General features: G+C 49.2%; 1 protein-coding gene across 3 annotated transcripts in view; it reads right to left on the reverse strand.

Moving 5' to 3' along the window:
• The window catches only part of LOC135521018 (protein MTSS 1-like), a 176133-nt gene that overhangs the window by 5615 nt on the left and 148018 nt on the right, over positions 1-22500 (reverse strand). For 2 of the 3 annotated variants that reach the window (XM_064946921.1, XM_064946920.1), the window contains exons 11-13: positions 15682-15783; positions 10031-10318; positions 1321-1668 (exon numbers count right to left, since the gene is read on the reverse strand). In XM_064946921.1, the coding sequence (XP_064802993.1) occupies positions 1321-1668; positions 10031-10318; positions 15682-15783 (738 nt within the window). The remainder of the gene's footprint in view (positions 1-1320; positions 1669-10030; positions 10319-15681; positions 15784-22500) is intronic. The other variant, XM_064946922.1, reaches the window with a different exon arrangement.

Below are 22500 nucleotides of genomic sequence, written 5' to 3' on the forward strand. Positions count from 1 at the left end.
TAAGGGCTGTGTCCAGGCACTCCGCGTTGCGTCGTGCTTAAGAACAGAGCTTAGCTGTGGTATAGTGGCCATATACCACAAACCCCCGAGATGCCTTATTACCTAAATATATCACAGACATTGAATCACACAATGGACAGACGCCCACACACACACACACACACACAAACTAGTCATTTCAAGAAAAATTGTGTGACTTGCTTCAGACATTTGTATAAAATATAGACAAACTTCTCTGGGATAGGGGGCAGCATTTTCACTTCTGGGTGAATAGTGTGCCCAGAGTGAACTGCCTCCTACTCAGTCCCAGGTGTCTCTCGTTCCATTGCTTTTCTACAGACAATGGAATTCTCCGGTTGGAACATTATTGAACATTTATGATAAAAACATCCTAAAGATTGATTAAGTTTCTTCGACCTGTAATATAACTTTTTGAACTTTTCGTACGACTGGACCAGAATGCGCTTTTGGATTTGTTTACCAAACGCCCTAACAAAATAAGCTATTTGGACATAAATGGACATAAATGATGGACATTATCGAACAAAACAAGCATTTATTGTGGAACTGCGATCCCTGGGAGTGCATTCTGATGAAGATCATCAAAGGTAAGTGAATATTTATAATGCTATTTATGACTAATGTTGACAACCCAACATGGCAGATATTTCTCTGGCTGGTATGGGCTCTGAGCGCCGTTCTCAGATTGTGCTTTTTCCGTAAAGTTTCTTTGAAATCTGACACAGTGGTTGCATTAATAAGGAGAAGTGTAATCCAAAGTTCCATGCATAACACTTGAATTTTCACCAACATTTATAATGAGTATTTCTGTGAATTCATGTGGCTCTCTGCAATATCACTGCATGTTTTGGAACTACTGAACATAACACGCCAATGTATAATAAGATTTTTACCGAACAAAAAATACATGTATAGTGTAACATGAAGTCCGATGAGTGTCATCTGATGAAGATCATCAAAGGTCAGTGATTCATTTGATCTATATTTGTGCTTTTTGTGACTCCTCTCTTTGGCTGGAAAAATGGCTGGGTTTTTCTGTGAGTTGGTGGTGACCTAACCCTAACATGATCGTTTGTGGAGCTTTCGCTGTAGAGCATTTTTGAAATCAGACACGGTGGCTGGATTAACGAGAATTATATCTTTAAAATGGTGCCTAATACTTTGTATGTTTGAGAAATTTGATTTATGAGATTTCTGATGATTTGTATTTGGCGCCCTGCAATTTCATTGGCTGTTGGCGAGGGTTTGCGCTAGCGGAACTCCCAGTCCTAGACAGGTTTAAGCATGTGTCCAGCTGACCTTGGGTGGTGGAGGTAATGTTTGACTCCTGCTCCCTGGTGCTGGAATGACTCCAGCAGGCAGTGGTAGACTCCTGCTCCCTGGTGCTGGGATGACTCCAGCAGGCAGTGGTAGACTCCTGCCCCCTGGTGCTGGGATGACACCAGCAGGCAGTGGTAGACTCCTGCCCCCTGGTGCTGGGATGACACCAGCAGGCAGTGGTAGACTCCTGCCCCCTGGTGCTGGGATGACACCAGCAGGCAGTGGTAGTGGGGCATAGCTGGTGTCTGCTGGTACAGGATCCTTGTCCCTCCTCCTTCTCAGGGTGTTCACCATGGGCTGGTCATAGGGTCCTGGTTTAGCCCAGTCCTACAGGATACAGATACATGGCTGAGTTCACCTCCTCTACCCAGTCCTAAGCTGAGTTCACCTCCTCTACCCAGTCCTACAGGATACAGAAATATAGCTGAGTTCACCTCCTCTACCCAGTCCTACAGGATACAGAAATATAGCTGAGTTCACCTCCTCTACCCAGTCCTACAGGATACAGATACATAGCTGAGTTCACCTCCTCTACCCAGTCCTACAGGATACAGAAATATAGCTGAGTTCACCTCCTCTACCCAGTCCTACAGGATACAGAAATATAGCTGAGTTCACCTCCTCTACCCAGTCCTACAGGATACAGATACATAGCTGAGTTCACCTCCTCTACCCAGTCCTACAGGATACAGAAATATAGCTGAGTTCACCTCCTCTACCCAGTCCTAAGCTGAGTTCACCTCCTCTACCCAGTCCTACAGGATACAGAAATATAGCTGAGTTCACCTCCTCTACCCAGTCCTACAGGATACAGATACATAGCTGAGTTCACCTCCTCTACCCAATCCTACAGGATACAGAAATATAGCTGAGTTCACCTCTTCTACCCAGTCCTACAGGATACAGAAATATAGCTGAGTTCACCTCCTCTACCCAGTCCTAAGCTGAGTTCACCTCCTCTACCCAGTCCTACAGGATACAGAAATATAGCTGAGTTCACCTCCTCTACCCAGTCCTAAGCTGAGTTCACCTCCTCTACCCAGTCCTACAGGATACAGATACATAGCTGAGTTCACCTCCTCTACCCAGTCCTACAGGATACAGAAATATAGCTGAGTTCACCTCCTCTACCCAGTCCTACAGGATACAGATACATAGCTGAGTTCACCTCCTCTACCCAGTCCTACAGGATACAGAAATATAGCTGAGTTCACCTCCTCCACCCAGTCCTACAGGATACAGAAATATAGCTGAGTTCACCTCCTCTACCCAATCCTACAGGATACAGAAATATAGCTGAGTTCACCTCCTCTACCCAATCCTACAGGATACAGAAATATAGCTGAGTTCACCTCCTCTACCCAGTCCTAAACTGAGTTCACCTCCTCTACCCAGTCCTAAGCTGAGTTCACATCCTCTACCCAGTCCTAAGCTGAGTTCACCTCCTCCACCCAGTCCTACAGGATACAGATATATAGCTGAGTTCACCTCCTCCACCCAGTCCTACAGGATACAGAAATATAGCTGAGTTCACCTCCTCTACCCAGTCCTAAGCTGAGTTCACCTCCTCTACCCAGTCCTAAGCTGAGTTCACCTCCTCTACCCAGTCCTAAACTGAGTCACACCTCCTCTACCCAGTCCTAAACTGAGTTCACCTCCTCTACCCAGTCCTAAGCTGAGTTCACCTCCTCTACCCAGTCCTAAGCTGAGTTCACCTCCTCTACCCAGTCCTAAGCTGAGTCACACCTCCTCTACCCAGTCCTAAGCTGAGTTCACCTCCTCTACCCAGTCCTACAGGATACAGATACATAGCTGAGTTCACCTCCTCTACCCAGTCCTAAGCTGAGTTCACCTCCTCTACCCAGTCCTAAGCTGAGTTCACCTCCTCTACCCAGTCCTAAGCTGAGTTCACCTCCTCTACCCAGTCCTAAGCTGAGTTCACCTCCTCTACCCAGTCCTAAGCTGAGTTCACCTCCTCTACCCAGTCCTAAGCTGAGTTCACCTCCTCTACCCAGTCCTAAGCTGAGTTCACCTCCTCTACCCAGTCCTAAGCTGAGTTCACCTCCTCTACCCAGTCCTAAGCTGAGTTCACCTCCTCTACCCAGTCCTAAGCTGAGTTCACCTCCTCTACCCAGTCCTAAACTGAGTTCACCTCCTCTACCCAGTCCTAAGCTGAGTTCACCTCCTCTACCCAGTCCTAAGCTGAGTTCACCTCCTCTACCCAGTCCTAAGCTGAGTTCACCTCCTCTACCCAGTCCTAAGCTGAGTTCACCTCCTCTACCCAGTCCTAAACTGAGTTCACCTCCTCTACCCAGTCCTAAGCTGAGTTCACCTCCTCTACCCAGTCCTAAACTGAGTTCACCTCCTCTACCCAGTCCTAAGCTGAGTCACACCTCCTCTACCCAGTCCTAAGCTGAGTTCACCTCCTCTACCCAGTCCTAAACTGAGTTCACCTCCTCTACCCAGTCCTAAGCTGAGTTCACCTCCTCTACCCAGTCCTAAGCTGAGTTCACCTCCTCTACCCAGTCCTACAGGATACAGATACATAGCTGAGTTCACCTCCTCCACCCAGTCCTAAGCTGAGTTCACCTCCTCTACCCAGTCCTAAGCTGAGTTCACCTCCTCTACCCAGTCCTAAGCTGAGTTCACCTCCTCTACCCAGTCCTAAGCTGAGTTCACCTCCTCCACCCAGTCCTAAGCTGAGTTCCCCTCCTCCACACAGAGCTTGGTATCCCTAGCTGTGCTGAGTTCACCTCCTCTACCCAGTCCTAAGCTGAGTTCACCTCCTCTACCCAGTCCTAAGCTGAGTTCACCTCCTCCACCCAGTCCTAAGCTGAGTTCACCTCCTCTACCCAGTCCTAAGCTGAGTTCACCTCCTCTACCCAGTCCTAAGCTGAGTTCACCTCCTCTACCCAGTCCTAAGCTGAGTTCACCTCCTCCACACAGAGCTTGGTATCCCTAGCTGTGCTGAGTTCACCTCCTCTACCCAGTCCTAAGCTGAGTTCACCTCCTCTACCCAGTCCTAAGCTGAGTTCACCTCCTCCACCCAGTCCTAAGCTGAGTTCACCTCCTCTACCCAGTCCTAAGCTGAGTTCACCTCCTCTACCCAGTCCTAAGCTGAGTTCACCTCCTCTACCCAGTCCTAAGCTGAGTTCCCCTCCTCTACCCAGTCCTAAGCTGAGTTCACCTCCTCTACCCAGTCCTAAGCTGAGTTCACCTCCTCTACCCAGTCCTAAGCTGAGTTCACCTCCTCCACACAGAGCTTGGTATCCCTAGCTGTGCTGAGTTCACCTCCTCCACCCAGTCCTAAGCTGAGTTCACCTCCTCCACCCAGTCCTAAGCTGAGTTCACCTCCTCCACACAGAGCTTGGTATCCCTAGCTGTGCTGAGTTCACCTCCTCTACCCAGTCCTAAACTGACTTCACCTCCTCTACCCAGTCCTAAGCTGAGTTCACCTCCTCCACACAGAGCTTGGTATCCCTAGCTGTGCTGAGTTCACCTCCTCCACCCAGTCCTAAGCTGAGTTCACCTCCTCCACCCAGTCCTAAGCTGAGTTCACCTCCTCCACACAGAGCTTGGTATCCCTAGCTGTGCTGAGTTCACCTCCTCCACCCAGTCCTAAGCTGAGTTCACCTCCTCCACCCAGTCCTAAGCTGAGTTCACCTCCTCCACACAGAGCTTGGTATCCCTAGCTGTGCTGAGTTCACCTCCTCTACCCAGTCCTAAGCTGAGTTCACCTCCTCCACACAGAGCTTGGTATCCCTAGCTGTGCTGAGTTCACCTCCTCCACACAGAGCTTGGTATCCCTAGCTGTGCTGAGTTCACCTCCTCCACCCAGTCCTAAGCTGAGTTCACCTCCTCCACCCAGTCCTAAGCTGAGTTCACCTCCACCACACAGAGCTTGGTATCCCTAGCTGTGCTGAGTTCACCTCCTCCACACAGAGCTTGGTATCCCTAGCTGTGCTGAGTTCACCTCCTCCACCCAGTCCTAAGCTGAGTTCACCTCCTCCACACAGAGCTTGGTATCCCTAGCTGTGCTGAGTTCACCTCCTCTACCCAGTCCTAAGCTGAGTTCACCTCCTCTACCCAGTCCTAAGCTGAGTTCACCTCCTCTACCCAGTCCTAAGCTGAGTTCACCTCCTCCACCCAGTCCTAAGCTGAGTTCACCTCCTCCACCCAGTCCTAAGCTGAGTTCACCTCCTCTACCCAGTCCTAAACTGAGTTCACCTCCTCTACCCAGTCCTAAGCTGAGTTCACCTCCTCCACACAGAGCTTGGTATCCCTAGCTGTGCTGAGTTCACCTCCTCCACCCAGTCCTAAGCTGAGTTCACCTCCTCCACCCAGTCCTAAGCTGAGTTCACCTCCTCCACACAGAGCTTGGTATCCCTAGCTGTGCTGAGTTCACCTCCTCTACCCAGTCCTAAGCTGAGTTCACCTCCTCCACACAGAGCTTGGTATCCCTAGCTGTGCTGAGTTCACCTCCTCCACACAGAGCTTGGTATCCCTAGCTGTGCTGAGTTCACCTCCTCCACACAGAGCTTGGTATCCCTAGCTGTGCTGAGTTCCCCTCCTCCACACAGAGCTTGGTATCCCTAGCTGTGCTGAGTTCACCTCCTCCACCCAGTCCTAAGCTGAGTTCACCTCCTCTACCCAGTCCTAAGCTGAGTTCACCTCCTCCACACAGAGCTTGGTATCCCTAGCTGTGCTGAGTTCACCTCCTCCACACAGAGCTTGGTATCCCTAGCTGTGCTGAGTTCACCTCCTCCACACAGAGCTTGGTATCCCTAGCTGTGCTGAGTTCACCTCCTCTACCCAGTCCTAAGCTGAGTTCACCTCCTCCACCCAGTCCTAAGCTGAGTTCACCTCCTCCACCCAGTCCTAAGCTGAGTTCACCTCCTCCACCCAGTCCTAAGCTGAGTTCACCTCCTCCACCCAGTCCTAAGCTGAGTTCACCTCCTCCACCCAGTCCTAGGCTGAGTTCCCCTCCTCCACACAGAGCTTGGTATCCCTAGCTGTGCTGAGTTCAACTCCTCTACCCAGTCCTAAGCTGAGTTCACCTCCTCTACCCAGTCCTAAGCTGAGTTCACCTCCTCCACCCAGTCCTAAGCTGAGTTCACCTCCTCTACCCAGTCCTAAGCTGAGTTCACCTCCTCTACCCAGTCCTAGGCTGAGTTCCCCTCCTCCACACAGAGCTTGGTATCCCTAGCTGTGCTGAGTTCACCTCCTCCACCCAGTCCTAAGCTGAGTTCACCTCCTCTACCCAGTCCTAAGCTGAGTTCACCTCCTCCACACAGAGCTTGGTATCCCTAGTAGCTGTGCTGAGTTCACCTCCTCCACACAGAGCTTGGTATCCCTAGCTGTGCTGAGTTCACCTCCTCTACCCAGTCCTAAGCTGAGTTCACCTCCTCCACACAGAGCTTGGTATCCCTAGCTGTGCTGAGTTCACCTCCTCCACACAGAGCTTGGTATCCCTAGCTGTGCTGAGTTCACCTCCTCCACACAGAGCTTGGTATCCCTAGCTGTGCTGAGTTCCCCTCCTCCACACAGAGCTTGGTATCCCTAGCTGTGCTGAGTTCACCTCCTCCACCCAGTCCTAAGCTGAGTTCACCTCCTCTACCCAGTCCTAAGCTGAGTTCACCTCCTCCACACAGAGCTTGGTATCCCTAGCTGTGCTGAGTTCACCTCCTCCACACAGAGCTTGGTATCCCTAGCTGTGCTTAGTTCACCTCCTCCACACAGAGCTTGGTATCCCTAGCTGTGCTGAGTTCACCTCCTCTACCCAGTCCTAAGCTGAGTTCACCTCCTCCACCCAGTCCTAAGCTGAGTTCACCTCCTCTACCCAGTCCTAAGCTGAGTTCACCTCCTCCACCCAGTCCTAAGCTGAGTTCACCTCCTCCACCCAGTCCTAAGCTGAGTTCACCTCCTCCACCCAGTCCTAAGCTGAGTTCACCTCCTCCACCCAGTCCTAGGCTGAGTTCCCCTCCTCCACACAGAGCTTGGTATCCCTAGCTGTGCTGAGTTCAACTCCTCTACCCAGTCCTAAGCTGAGTTCACCTCCTCTACCCAGTCCTAAGCTGAGTTCACCTCCTCCACCCAGTCCTAAGCTGAGTTCACCTCCTCTACCCAGTCCTAAGCTGAGTTCACCTCCTCTACCCAGTCCTAGGCTGAGTTCCCCTCCTCCACACAGAGCTTGGTATCCCTAGCTGTGCTGAGTTCACCTCCTCCACCCAGTCCTAAGCTGAGTTCACCTCCTCTACCCAGTCCTAAGCTGAGTTCACCTCCTCCACACAGAGCTTGGTATCCCTAGTAGCTGTGCTGAGTTCACCTCCTCCACACAGAGCTTGGTATCCCTAGCTGTGCTGAGTTCACCTCCTCTACCCAGTCCTAAGCTGAGTTCACCTCCTCCACACAGAGCTTGGTATCCCTAGCTGTGCTGAGTTCACCTCCTCCACACAGAGCTTGGTATCCCTAGCTGTGCTGAGTTCACCTCCTCCACACAGAGCTTGGTATCCCTAGCTGTGCTGAGTTCCCCTCCTCCACACAGAGCTTGGTATCCCTAGCTGTGCTGAGTTCACCTCCTCCACCCAGTCCTAAGCTGAGTTCACCTCCTCTACCCAGTCCTAAGCTGAGTTCACCTCCTCCACACAGAGCTTGGTATCCCTAGCTGTGCTGAGTTCACCTCCTCCACACAGAGCTTGGTATCCCTAGCTGTGCTGAGTTCACCTCCTCCACACAGAGCTTGGTATCCCTAGCTGTGCTGAGTTCACCTCCTCTACCCAGTCCTAAGCTGAGTTCACCTCCTCCACCCAGTCCTAAGCTGAGTTCACCTCCTCTACCCAGTCCTAAGCTGAGTTCACCTCCTCCACCCAGTCCTAAGCTGAGTTCACCTCCTCCACCCAGTCCTAAGCTGAGTTCACCTCCTCCACCCAGTCCTAGGCTGAGTTCCCCTCCTCCACACAGAGCTTGGTATCCCTAGCTGTGCTGAGTTCACCTCCTCTACCCAGTCCTAAGCTGAGTTCACCTCCTCTACCCAGTCCTAAGCTGAGTTCACCTCCTCTACCCAGTCCTAAGCTGAGTTCACCTCCTCCACCCAGTCCTAAGCTGAGTTCACCTCCACCACACAGAGCTTGGTATCCCTAGCTGTGCTGAGTTCACCTCCTCTACCCAGTCCTAAGCTGAGTTCACCTCCTCTACCCAGTCCTAAGCTGAGTTCACCTCCTCCACCCAGTCCTAGGCTGAGTTCCCCTCCTCCACACAGAGCTTGGTATCCCTAGCTGTGCTGAGTTCACCTCCTCTACCCAGTCCTAAGCTGAGTTCACCTCCTCTACCCAGTCCTAAGCTGAGTTCACCTCCTCTACCCAGTCCTAAGCTGAGTTCACCTCCTCTACCCAGTCCTAAGCTGAGTTCCCCTCCTCCACACAGAGCTTGGTATCCCTAGCTGTGCTGAGTTCACCTCCTCTACCCAGTCCTAAGCTGAGTTCACCTCCTCTACCCAGTCCTAAGCTGAGTTCACCTCCTCCACCCAGTCCTAAGCTGAGTTCACCTCCTCTACCCAGTCCTAAGCTGAGTTCACCTCCTCTACCCAGTCCTAAGCTGAGTTCACCTCCTCCACCCAGTCCTAAGCTGAGTTCACCTCCTCTACCCAGTCCTAAGCTGAGTTCACCTCCTCTACCCAGTCCTAAGCTGAGTTCACCTCCTCTACCCAGTCCTAAGCTGAGTTCACCTCCTCCACCCAGTCCTAAGCTGAGTTCACCTCCTCTACCCAGTCCTAAGCTGAGTTCACCTCCTCTACCCAGTCCTAAGCTGAGTTCACCTCCTCCACACAGAGCTTGGTATCCCTAGCTGTGCTGAGTTCACCTCCTCCACACAGAGCTTGGTATCCCTAGCTGTGCTGAGTTCCCCTCCTCCACACAGAGCTTGGTATCCCTAGCTGTGCTGAGTTCACCTCCTCCACCCAGTCCTAAGCTGAGTTCACCTCCACCACACAGAGCTTGGTATCCCTAGCTGTGCTGAGTTCCCCTCCTCCACACAGAGCTTGGTATCCCTAGCTGTGCTGAGTTCCCCTCCACCACACAGAGCTTGGTATCCCTAGCTGTGCTGAGTCCCCTCCTCCACACAGAGCTTGGTATCCCTAGCTGTGCTGAGTTCCCCTCCTCCACACAGAGCTTGGTATCCCTAGCTGTGCTGAGTTCACCTCCTCCACACAGAGCTTGGTATCCCTAGCTGTGCTGAGTTCCCCTCCTCCACACAGAGCTTGGTATCCCTAGCTGTGCTGAGTTCCCCTCCTCCACACAGAGCTTGGTATCCCTAGCTGTGCTGAGTTCACCTCCTCCACACAGAGCTTGGTATCCCTAGCTGTGCTGAGTTCACCTCCTCCACACAGAGCTTGGTATCCCTAGTAGCTGTGCTCTTTAATCATGGGCCTCTGAAGATCCTGTCAGCTGGGGATTCTGAACTATTATCACCATCTTCAAATACATCTTCTGCAGGAACACATCTGAAATCTACCAATGAAACGCGTAGAAGACGATGCAGTATATCGTCCTACGGTCATTTCTTCAATCTGACTGTAACATGATAATGATGTCATAGTAATTCAGAGGGTCCTACGTAATGACAGGATGTTGATGTTTCAGGAACACAAGGAGTCAGGACATGATGAGGAGGAGGACTGAACCAACAAACAAACCTTCCAGCTGGGGACTTTAGAGGTGGGGGCCATGTTAGGCCCCAGGGTGCAGTAATGAGGGTAGTCAGGTAGCAGGGCCGAGCCCGGCCTGGACCACGACTGGGACGGACAGGAGGAGGAGGAGGTGATGGAGGTGGAATGGGAGGAGGGAGGGAAGAGGGGGTAGGAACCCACCAGGTCTGAGCCCCCTCCCATCAGGTAGGACCCCCCCAGGCCTGAGCCCCCTCCCATCAGGTATGAAGAGTCTGAATGATGGTGATCCCCGAAGTGGTCATACCCGTTAGACAACTGAGCATGAGCAGGGGAACGGAATGACACAAACAAACAAACAAACAAACAAACAAACAAACATAAAAACACAAAATTTGAGAAATTTGTCAAATTATAAAAACCAACACAATAGGGTCAGGATAATGAACCAACACAATAGGGTCAGGATAATGAACCAACACAATAGGGTCAGGATAATGAACCAACACAATAGGGTCAGGATAATGAACCGACACAATAGGGTCAGGACAATAGAACAACACAATAGGGTCAGGATAATAAACCGACACAATAGGGTCAGGATAATAAACCAACACAATAGGGTCAGGATAATAGGGTCAGGATAATAAACCAACACAATAGGGTCAGGATAATAAACCGACACAATAGGGTCAGGATAATAAACCGACACAATAGGGTCAGGATAATAAACCAACAAAATAGGGTCAGGATAATAAACCAACACAATAGGGTCAGGATAATAAACCAACACAATAGGGTCAGGATAATGAACCGACACAATAGGGTCAGGATAATAAACCAACACAATAGGGTCAGGATAATGAACCGACACAATAGGGTCAGGATAATGAACCGACACAATAGGGTCAGGATAATAAACCAACAAAATAGGGTCAGGATAATAAACCGACACAATAGGGTCAGGATAATAAACCAACACAATAGGGTCAGGATAATGAACCGACACAATAGGGTCAGGATAATAAACCAACACAATAGGGTCAGGATAATAAACCAACACAATAGGGTCAGGATAATAGGGTCAGGATAATAAAACAACACAATAGGGTCAGGATAATAAACCGACACAATAGGGTCAGGATAATAAAACAACACAATAGGGTCAGGATAATAAACCGACACAATAGGGTCAGGATAATAAACCGACACAATAGGGTCAGGACAATAAACCAACACAATAGGGTCAGGATAATAAACCAACACAATAGGGTCAGGATAATAAACCAACACAATAGGGTCAGGATAATAAACCAACACAATAGGGTCAGGATAATAGGGTCAGGATAATAAACCGACACAATAGGGTCAGGATAATAAACCGACACAATAGGGTCAGGATAATAAACTGACACAATAGGGTCAGGATAATAAACCAACACAATAGGGTCAGGATAATAGGGTCAGGATAATAAACCAACACAATAGGGTCAGGATAATAAACCAACACAATAGGGTCAGGATAATAAACCGACACAATAGGGTCAGGATAATAAACCGACACAATAGGGTCAGGACTATAGGGTCAGGATAATAAACCGACACAATAGGGTCAGGATAATAAACCGACACAATAGGGTCAGGATAATAAACCGACACAATAGGGTCAGGATAATAAACCAACACAATAGGGTCAGGATAATAGGGTCAGGATAATAAACCGACACAATAGGGTCAGGATAATAAACCGACACAATAGGGTCAGGACAATAGGGTCAGGATAATAAACCGACACAATAGGGTCAGGATAATAGGGTCAGGATAATAAACCGACACAATAGGGTCAGGATAAAAACCAACACAATAGGGTCAGGATAATAGAACAACACAATAGGGTCAGGATAATAAACTGACACAATAGGGTCAGGACAATAAACTGACACAATAGGGTCAGGATAATAGGGTCAGGATAATAAACCGACACAATAGGGTCAGGATAATAGGGTCAGGATAATAAACCAACACAATAGGGTCAGGATAATAGGGTCAGGATAATGAACCGACACAATAGGGTCAGGATAATAAACCGACACAATAGGGTCAGGATAATAAACCGAAACAATAGGGTCAGGATAATAGAACAACACAATAGGGTCAGGACAATAGGGTCAGGATAATAAACCGAAACAATAGGGTCAGGATAATAAACCGAAACAATAGGGTCAGGATAATAGAACAACACAATAGGGTCAGGACAATAGGGTCAGGATAATAAACCGAAACAATAGGGTCAGGATAATAGAACAACACAATAGGGTCAGGATAATAGAACAACACAATAGGGTCAGGATAATAGAACAACACAATAGGGTCAGGATAATAAAACAAAACAATAGGGTCAGGATAATAAACCAACACAATAGGGTCAGGATAATAGAACAACACAATAGGGTCAGGATAATAAACCAACACAATAGGGTCAGGATAATAAACCAACACAATAGGGTCAGGATAATAGAACAACACAATAGGGTCAGGATAATAGAACAACACAATAGGGTCAGGATAATAGAACAACACAATAGGGTCAGGATAATAAAACAAAACAATAGGGTCAGGATAATAAACCAACACAATAGGGTCAGGATAATAAAACGAAACAATAGGGTCAGGATAATAGAACAACACAATAGGGTCAGGATAATAGAACAACACAATAGGGTCAGGATAATAGACCAACACAATAGGGTCAGGATAATAAACCAACACAATAGGGTCAGGATAATAGAACAACACAATAGGGTCAGGATAATAGAACAACACAATAGGGTCAGGATAATAGAACAACACAATAGGGTCAGGATAATAAACCAACACAATAGGGTCAGGATAATAAAACGAAACAATCAGAAACACAAGATAAAAGTTGATGAATGAAATACAAATAACTCAACATTTCGGAAGAACAAATAAACAAAAGGAGTAAACTAAGAAAATGAATGCTGCCTGATTGACAAACCGGACCGCGGTTCTGAATTCTGAAATGCATGTGAGCGACCATGATGACCCATGAGACTGGATACGTAACAGCAGCGATCAGAGACAGGTGAAAGGAAGCTGTGGGTGGAACACCTGGATGGGGTAGAGGGGTGTGGAGAAGGTGAACACGGTGGTTCCTGTGAGGAGAATCTAGAATAAGGGCTACAGCAAGGGGACGAGGGGTAGGGTATCTACCATGAGAGGGGACGAGGGGTAGGGTATCTACCATGAGAGGGGACGAGGGGTAGGGTATCTACCATGAGAGGGGACGAGGGGTAGGGTATCTACCATGAGAGGGGACGAGGGGTAGGGTATCTATCATGAGAGGGGACGAGGGGTAGGGTATCTACCATGAGAGGGGACGAGGGGTAGGGTATCTACCATGAGAGGGGACGAGGGGTAGGGTATCTATCATGAGAGGGGACGAGGGTAGGGTATCTACCATGAGAGGGGACGAGGGGTAGGGTATCTACCATGAGAGGGGACGAGGGGTAGGGTATCTACCATGAGAGGGGACGAGGGGTAGGGTATCTACCATGAGAGGGGACGAGGGGTAGGGTATCTATCATGAGAGGGGACGAGGGGTAGGGTATCTACCATGAGAGGGGACGAGGGGTAGGGTATCTACCATGAGAGGGGACGAGGGGTAGGGTATCTACCATGAGAGGGGACGAGGGGTAGGGTATCTACCATGAGAGGGGACGAGGGGTAGGGTATCTACCATGAGAGGGGACGAGGGGTAGGGTATCTACCATGAGAGGGGATGAGGGGTAGGGTATCTATCATGAGAGGGGACGAGGGGTAGGGTATCTACCATGAGAGGGGACGAGGGGTAGGGTATCTACCATGAGAGGGGACGAGGGGTAGGGTATCTACCATGAGAGGGGACGAGGGGTAGGGTATCTACCATGAGAGTCGACGAGGGGTAGGGTATCTACCATGAGAGGGGACGAGGGGTAGGGTATCTGTCATGAGAGGGGACGAGGGGTAGGGTATCTATCATGAGAGGGGACGAGGGGTAGGGTATCTACCATGAGAGTCGACCAGGGGTAGGGTATCTATCATGAGAGGGGACGAGGGGTAGGGTATCTACCATGAGAGGGGACGAGGGGTAGGGTATCTACCATGAGAGGGGACGAGGGGTAGGGTATCTACCATGAGAGGGGACGAGGGGTAGGGTATCTACCATGAGAGGGGACGAGGGGTAGGGTATCTACCATGAGAGGGGACGAGGGGTAGGGTATCTATCATGAGAGGGGACGAGGGGTAGGGTATCTATCATGAGAGGGGACGAGGGGTAGGGTATCTATCATGAGAGGGGACGAGGGGTAGGGTATCTACCATGAGAGGGGACGAGGGGTAGGGTATCTACCATGAGAGGGGACGAGGGGTAGGGTATCTACCATGAGAGGGGACGAGGGGTAGGGTATCTACCATGAGAGGGGACGAGGGGTAGGGTATCTACCATGAGAGGGACGAGGGGTAGGGTATCTATCATGAGAGGGGACGAGGGGTAGGGTATCTATCATGAGAGGGGACGAGGGGTAGGGTATCTACCATGAGAGGGGACGAGGGGTAGGGTATCTACCATGAGAGGGGACGAGGGGTAGGGTATCTACCATGAGAGGGGACGAGGGGTAGGGTATCTATCATGAGAGGGGACGAGGGGGTAGGGTATCTACCATGAGAGGGGACGAGGGGTAGGGTATCTACCATGAGAGGGGACGAGGGGTAGGGTATCTGTCATGAGAGGGGACGAGGGGTAGGGTATCTATCATGAGAGGGGACGAGGGTAGGGTATCTACCATGAGAGTCGACCAGGGGTAGGGTATCTACCATGAGAGGGGACGAGGGGTAGGGTATCTACCATGAGAGGGGACGAGGGGTAGGGTATCTACCATGAGAGGGGACGAGGGGTAGGGTATCTACCATGAGAGGGGACGAGGGGTAGGGTATCTATCATGAGAGGGGACGAGGGGTAGGGTATCTATCATGAGAGGGGACGAGGGGTAGGGTATCTACCATGAGAGGGGACGAGGGGTAGGGTATCTACCATGAGAGGGGACGAGGGTAGGGTATCTACCATGAGAGGGGACGAGGGGTAGGGTATCTATCATGAGAGGGGACGAGGGGTAGGGTATCTACCATGAGAGGGGACGAGGGGTAGGGTATCTGTCATGAGAGGGGACGAGGGGTAGGGTATCTATCATGAGAGGGGACGAGGGGTAGGGTATCTACCATGAGAGTCGACCAGGGGTAGGGTATCTATCATGAGAGGGGACGAGGGGTAGGGTATCTACCATGAGAGGGGACGAGGGGTAGGGTATCTATCATGAGAGGGGACGAGGGGTAGGGTATCTACCATGAGAGGCGACGAGGGGTAGGGTATCTATCATGAGAGGGGACGAGGGGTAGGGTATCTATCATGAGAGGGGACGAGGGGTAGGGTATCTATCATGAGAGGGGACGAGGGGTAGGGTATCTATCATGAGAGGGGACGAGGGGTAGGGTATCTACCATGAGAGGGGACGAGGGGTAGGGTATCTACCATGAGAGGGGACGAGGGGTAGGGTATCTATCATGAGGGGGCAGGGGGGGGGTGCTTCCTCTCAAAGGAGGGAGGGATGGAGGGAGTATTTCACCTTGTCAACTGCAGCCAGAGGCCCTCCTGAGGTGGGAGAGCTGCACTCACTGACTGACTGGCAGGTGTCGGAGGCCTCAGACGAGCCTGAGCTGGAGCAAGGCTGGAGGAGCAGCAGGTTGGGTGGAGGCAGACAGACACGGCAGAAGACGAGCACAAGACGGGAGCAGAGAGTTTTGGTGTAAAAAAATAGAGAGGAGTTTGAGTTCAGTGTAGGGTTAAAAGATGACCGGATATGAACATACACAGACAGTCACACGCAGTCACAGACGGTCACAGACAGTCACAGACAGTCACACACAGTCACACACAGTCACACACAGTCACAGACCGTCAAACATGGTCACAGACAGTCACAGGCAGTCACACACAGTCACAGACAGTCACACACAGTCACAGACCATCAAACATGGTCACAGACAGTCACAGACAGTCACAGACAGTCACACACAGTCACAGACAGTCACAGACAGTCACACACAGTCACAGACCGTCAAACATGGTCACAGACAGTCACAGACAGTCACAGACAGTCACACACAGTCACAGACAGTCACAGACAGTCACAGACGGTCACAGACAGTCACAGACCGTCAAACATGGTCACAGACAGTCACAGACAGTCACAGACAGTCACAGACCGTCAAACATGGTCACAGACAGTCACAGACAGTCACAGACAGTCACAGACAGTCACACACAGTCACAGACAGTCACAGACAGTCACACACAGTCACAGACCGTCAAACACGGTCACAGACAGTCACAGACAGTCACAGACAGTCACACACAGTCACACACAGTCACAGACAGTCACAGACAGTCACAGACAGTCACAGACAGTCACAGACAGTCACAGACCGTCAAACATGGTCACAGACAGTCACACAGTCACACAGTAACACGCAGTCACAGACAGTCACACACAGTCACAGACAGTCACACACAGTCACACACAGTCACACACAGTCACAGACAGTCACAGACAGTCACAGACAGTCACACACAGTCACAGACAGTCACACAGGAATAGAACACATAAAGGAGAGGAAGGCGTGTATTGTAGCCAGCACATAAAGACAGAACAGCAGGGAAGAGGTTAGAAGGCATCAATCAGTCAGTGAGCTGCATCATCAGCACGTTTAAAAACAACAGTTCCCTGCCAGCAGGGAGGTGAGCACCGAGATTCAGGGTGGAACCAGCTGAAGTGAAACAAAGGAGAGAGCCGAGTCAGAGGATAGAATCATTTAGCATTAACTGTCCTTGTGGACAGCAGAGGGAGAAGCAGATAGACAGTCTGGTACTAAGCATCATGGTTAAAGAGTTTAAAGCCAGACACAGAAAGCCCAGGACTAGTATTCTCCTGGTGGTTTTCTATGGAGTAGTATTCTCCTGGTGGTTTTCTATGGAGTAGTATTCTCTTGCTGGTTTTCTAAGGAGTAGTATTCTCCTGGTGGTTTTCTATGGAGTAGTATTCTCCTGGTGGTTTTCTATGGAGTAGTATTCTCCTGGTGGTTTTCTATGGAGTAGTATTCTCCTGGTGGTTTTCTATGGAGTAGTATTCTCCTGCTGGTTTTCTATGGAGTAGTATTCTCCTGGTGGTTTTCTATGGAGTAGTATTCTCCTGGTGGTTTTCTATGGAGTAGTATTCTCCTGGTGGTTTTCTATGGAGTAGTATTCTCCTGGTGGTTTTCTATGGAGTAGTATTCTCCTGGTGGTTTTCTATGGAGTAGTATTCTCCTGCTGGTTTTCTATGGAGTAGTATTCTCCTGGTGGTTTTCTATGGAGTAGTATTCTCCTGGTGGTTTTCTATGGAGTAGTATTCTCCTGCTGGTTTTCTATGGAGTAGTATTCTCCTGCTGGTTTTCTATGGAGTAGTATTCTCCTGCTGGTTTTCTATGGAGTAGTATTCTCCTGGTGGTTTTCTATGGAGTAGTATTCTCCTGGTGGTTTTCTATGGAGTAGTATTCTCCTGCTGGTTTTCTATGGAGTAGTATTCTCCTGCTGGTTTTCTATGGAGTAGTATTCTCCTGCTGGTTTTCTATGGAGTAGTATTCTCCTGGTGGTTTTCTATGGAGTAGTATTCTCCTGGTGGTTTTCTATGGAGTAGTATTCTCCTGGTGGTTTTCTATGGAGTAGTATTCTCCTGGTGGTTTTCTATGGAGTAGTATTCTCCTGGTGGTTTTCTATGGAATAGTATTCTCCTGGTGGTTTTCTATGGAGTAGTATTCTCCTGCTGGTTTTCTATGGAGTAGTATTATCCTGGTGGTTTTCTATGGAGTAGTATTCTCCTGGTGGTTTTCTATGGAGTAGTATTCTCCTGGTGGTTTTCTATGGAGTAGTATTCTCCTGGTGGTTTTCTATGGAGTAGTATTCTCCTGCTGGTTTTCTATGGAGAAGTATTCTCCTGCTGGTTTTCTATGGAGTAGTATTCTCCTGCTGGTTTTCTATGGAGTAGTATTCTCCTGCTGGTTTTCTATGGAGTAGTATTATCCTGCTGGTTTTCTATGGAGTAGTATTATCCTGCTGGTTTTCTATGGAATAGTATTCTCCTGCTGGTTTTCTATGGAGTAGTATTCTCCTGGTGGTTTTCAGGGTGATCAGGGTTAGGGCTCCCCATCATGACCAATAGACTCCAGGGGTGAACACCAAGGCCTGCTCATGTGGTCAACCTTGTCTGAACCTGTAGTCTTCTGGACCAACCTCTCCCCTGACCATAATATCAGGTTTTATAACAACTATAATAGCAGTATAATATCCTCAGTCATCTAGAAAGCGTATCCACACCCACACAGATGAGTTTTCAACTAGTAAGAGAAGAGTTTGATCAAGGCTTATGCACTGTTACCAAACAGGAACTCAGAGAGGAACTCACTCAGCTGAGGTACTGACAGGACTGGTCTGTAGAACAGCCAGCCCAGTTACTGACCTCCCAACAGGACTCTGGTAGTTCAGCTGAGGTACTGACAGGACTGGTCTGTAGAACAGCCAGCCCAGTTACTGACCTCCCAACAGGACTCTGGTAGTTCAGCTGAGGTACTGACAGGAGTGGTCTGTAGAACAGCCAGCCCAGTTACTGACCTCCCCAACAGGACTCTGGTAGTTCAGCTGAGGTACTGACAGGACTGGTCTGTAGAACAGCCAGCCCAGTTACTGACCTCCCAACAGGACTCTGGTAGTTCAGCTGAGGTACTGACAGGACTGGTCTGTAGAACAGCCAGCCCAGTTACTGACCTCCCCAACAGGACTCTGGTAGTTCAGCTGAGGTACTGACAGGACTGGTCTGTAGAACAGCCAGCCCAGTTACTGACCTCCCAACAGGACTCTGGTAGTTCAGCTGAGGTACTGACAGGACTGGTCTGTAGAACAGCCAGCCCAGTTACTGACCTCCCCAACAGGACTCTGGTAGTTCAGCTGAGGTACTGACAGGACTGGTCTGTAGAACAGCCAGCCCAGTTACTGATCTCCCAACAGGACTCTGGTAGTTCAGCTGAGGTACTGACAGGACTGGTCTGTAGAACAGCCAGCCCAGTTACTGACCTCCCAACAGGACTCTGGTAGTTCAGCTGAGGTACTGACAGGAGTGGTCTGTAGAACAGCCAGCCCAGTTACTGACCTCCCAACAGGACTCTGGTAGTTCAGCTGAGGTACTGACAGGACTGGTCTGTAGAACAGCCAGCCCAGTTACTGACCTCCCCAACAGGACTCTGGTAGTTCAGCTGAGGTACTGACAGGACTGGTCTGTAGAACAGCCAGCCCAGTTACTGACCTCCCAACAGGACTCTGGTAGTTCAGCTGAGGTACTGACAGGACTGGTCTGTAGAACAGCCAGCCCAGTTACTGACCTCCCAACAGGACTCTGGTAGTTCAGCTGAGGTACTGACAGGACTGGTCTGTAGAACAGCCAGCCCAGTTACTGACCTCCCAACGGGACTCTGGTAGTTCAGCTGAGGTACTGACAGGACTGGTCTGTAGAACAGCCAGCCCAGTTACTGACCTCCCAACGGGACTCTGGTAGTTCAGCTGAGGTACTGACAGGACTGGTCTGTAGAACAGCCAGCCCAGTTACTGACCTCCCAACAGGACTCTGGTAGTTCAGCTGAGGTACTGACAGGACTGGTCTGTAGAACAGCCAGCCCAGTTACTGACCTCCCAACAGGGACTCTGGTAGTTCAGCTGAGGTACTGACAGGACTGGTCTGTAGAACAGCCAGCCCAGTTACTGACCTCCCAACAGGACTCTGGTAGTTCAGCTGAGGTACTGACAGGACTGGTCTGTAGAACAGCCAGCCCAGTTACTGACCTCCCAACAGGACTCTGGTAGTTCAGCTGAGGTACTGACAGGACTGGTCTGTAGAACAGCCAGCCCAGTTACTGACCTCCCAACAGGGACTCTGGTAGTTCAGCTGAGGTACTGACAGGACTGGTCTGTAGAACAGCCAGCCCAGTTACTGACCTCCCAACAGGACTCTGGTAGTTCAGCTGAGGTACTGACAGGACTGGTCTGTAGAACAGCCAGCCCAGTTACTGACCTCCCAACAGGACTCTGGTAGTTCAGCTGAGGTACTGACAGGACTGGTCTGTAGAACAGCCAGCCCAGTTACTGACCTCCCAACAGGACTCTGGTAGTTCAGCTGAGGTACTGACAGGACTGGTCTGTAGAACAGCCAGCCCAGTTACTGACCTCCCAACAGGACTCTGGTAGTTCAGCTGAGGTACTGACAGGACTGGTCTGTAGAACAGCCAGTCCAGTTACTGACCTCCCCAACAGGACTCTGGTAGTTCAGCTGAGGTACTGACAGGACTGGTCTGTAGAACAACCAGCCCAGTTACTGACCTCCCCCAAGCCCCTCTCCTCAAGAGCAGGGTATCCTAGCAACCTGGGATGGCTAGTGTCCCTCATATATGATGTATAAGGAAGTCAAAGGTCACTTGAGGACCAATCAATCATAATATATTTATTTTTGACGTATACAGTTAGCCTGGGACAGGACATTGCCGAAAACTAAACTGTAGAGTAGTGTAGTGTAGTGTAGTGTAGTGTACTGTAGTGTAGTGTAGTGTAGTGTACTGTAGTGTAGAATAGTGTAGTGTAGTGAACTGTAGTGTAGTGTAGTGTAAAGTAGTGTAGTGTACTGTACTGTAGTGTACTGTACTGTAGTGTAGAGTAGTAATATATCCCATTTAGCAGACGCTTTTGTCCAAAGCGACTTACAAGTCGGCTGGGGCTACTACTTTTACATATGGGTGGCCCCAGCGGGAATCGAACCCACGACGCTTGGCGTTGCAAGCGCCATGCTCTACCGACTGAGCCACATATCAGCCAGAGTAGAGTAGTGTACTGTACTGTAGAGTAGTGTAGTATAATGTACTGTAGTGTAGTGTAGAGTAGTGTACTGTACTGTACTGTAGTGTAGTATAGCGTAGTGTACTGTAGTGTAGTGTAGAGTAGTGTACTGTACTGTAGAGTAGTGTAGTATAATGTACTGTAGTGTAGTGTAGAGTAGTGTACTGTACTGTACTGTAGTGTAGTGTAGCGTAGTGTACTGTAGTGTAGTGAACTGTAGTGTAGTGTAGTGTAAAGTAGTGTAGTGTACTGTACTGTAGTGTAGTGTACTGTAGAGTAGAGTACTGTACTGTACTGTAGTGTAGAGTACTGTAGTGTACTGTACTGTAGAGTAGTATAATGTACTGTAGTGTAGTGTACTGTAGTGTAGTGTAGTGTAAAGTAGTGTAGTGTACTGTAGTGTAGTGTACTGTACTGTAGAGTAGTATAATGTACTGTAGTGTACTGTACTGTAGTGTACTGTAGTGTAGTGTAGTGTAAAGTAGTGTAGTGTACTGTACTGTAGTGTACTGTACTGTAGTGTAGAGTAGTGTACTGTAGTGAACTGTACTGTACTGTAGTGTACTGTAGTGTAGTGTACTGTACTGTAGAGTAGTATAATGTACTGTAGTGTAGTGTACTGTAGTGTACTGTAGTGTAGTGTAGTGTAAAGTACTGTAGTGTACTGTACTGAACTGTACTGTACTGTAGTGTACTGTACTGTAGTGTACTGTACTGTAGTGTAGTGTACTGTAGTGTAGTGTAGTGTACTGTAGTGTAGTGTACTGTAGTGTAGTATACTGTACTGTAGTGTACTACAGTGTACTGTAGTGTACTGTAGTGTAGTGTAGTGTACTGTACTGTACTGTAGTGTACTGTAGTGTACTGTAGTGTAGTGTAGTGTAGTGTACTGTAGTGTAGTGTACTGTAGTGTAGTATACTGTACTGTAGTGTACTACAGTGTACTGTAGTGTACTGTAGTGTAGTGTAGTGTACTGTAGAGTAGTGTACTGTAGTGTACTGTAGTGTACTGTACTGTAGTGTACTGTAGTGTAGTGTACTGTACTGTAGTGTAGTGTACTGTAGAGTAGAGTAGTGTACTGTACTGTAGTGTAGTGTACTGTAGAGTAGAGTACTGTACTGTACTGTAGTGTAGTGTACTGGAGTGTACTGTAGTGTACTGTAGAGTAGTGTAGTGTACCGTACTGTAGTGTACTGTACTGTAGTGTAGTGTACTGTAGTGTACTGTATAGTAGTGTAGAGTAGTGTACTGTAGAGTAGTGTAGTGTAGTGTACTGTAGTGTACTGTAGTGTAGAGTAGTGTACTGTACTGTACTGTAGTGTGGTGTAGTGTAGTGTAGTGTACTGTCCTGTACTGTACTGTCCTGTACTGTACTGTAGTGTACTGTACTGTAGTGTAGTGTACTGTACTGTAGTGTAGTGTACTGTACTGTAGTGTGTGTACTGTACTGTAGTGTAGTGTACTGTACTGTAG

This window comes from Oncorhynchus masou, chromosome 29, assembly GCF_036934945.1.
Source record: "Oncorhynchus masou masou isolate Uvic2021 chromosome 29, UVic_Omas_1.1, whole genome shotgun sequence".
NCBI lineage: Eukaryota > Metazoa > Chordata > Actinopteri > Salmoniformes > Salmonidae > Oncorhynchus > Oncorhynchus masou.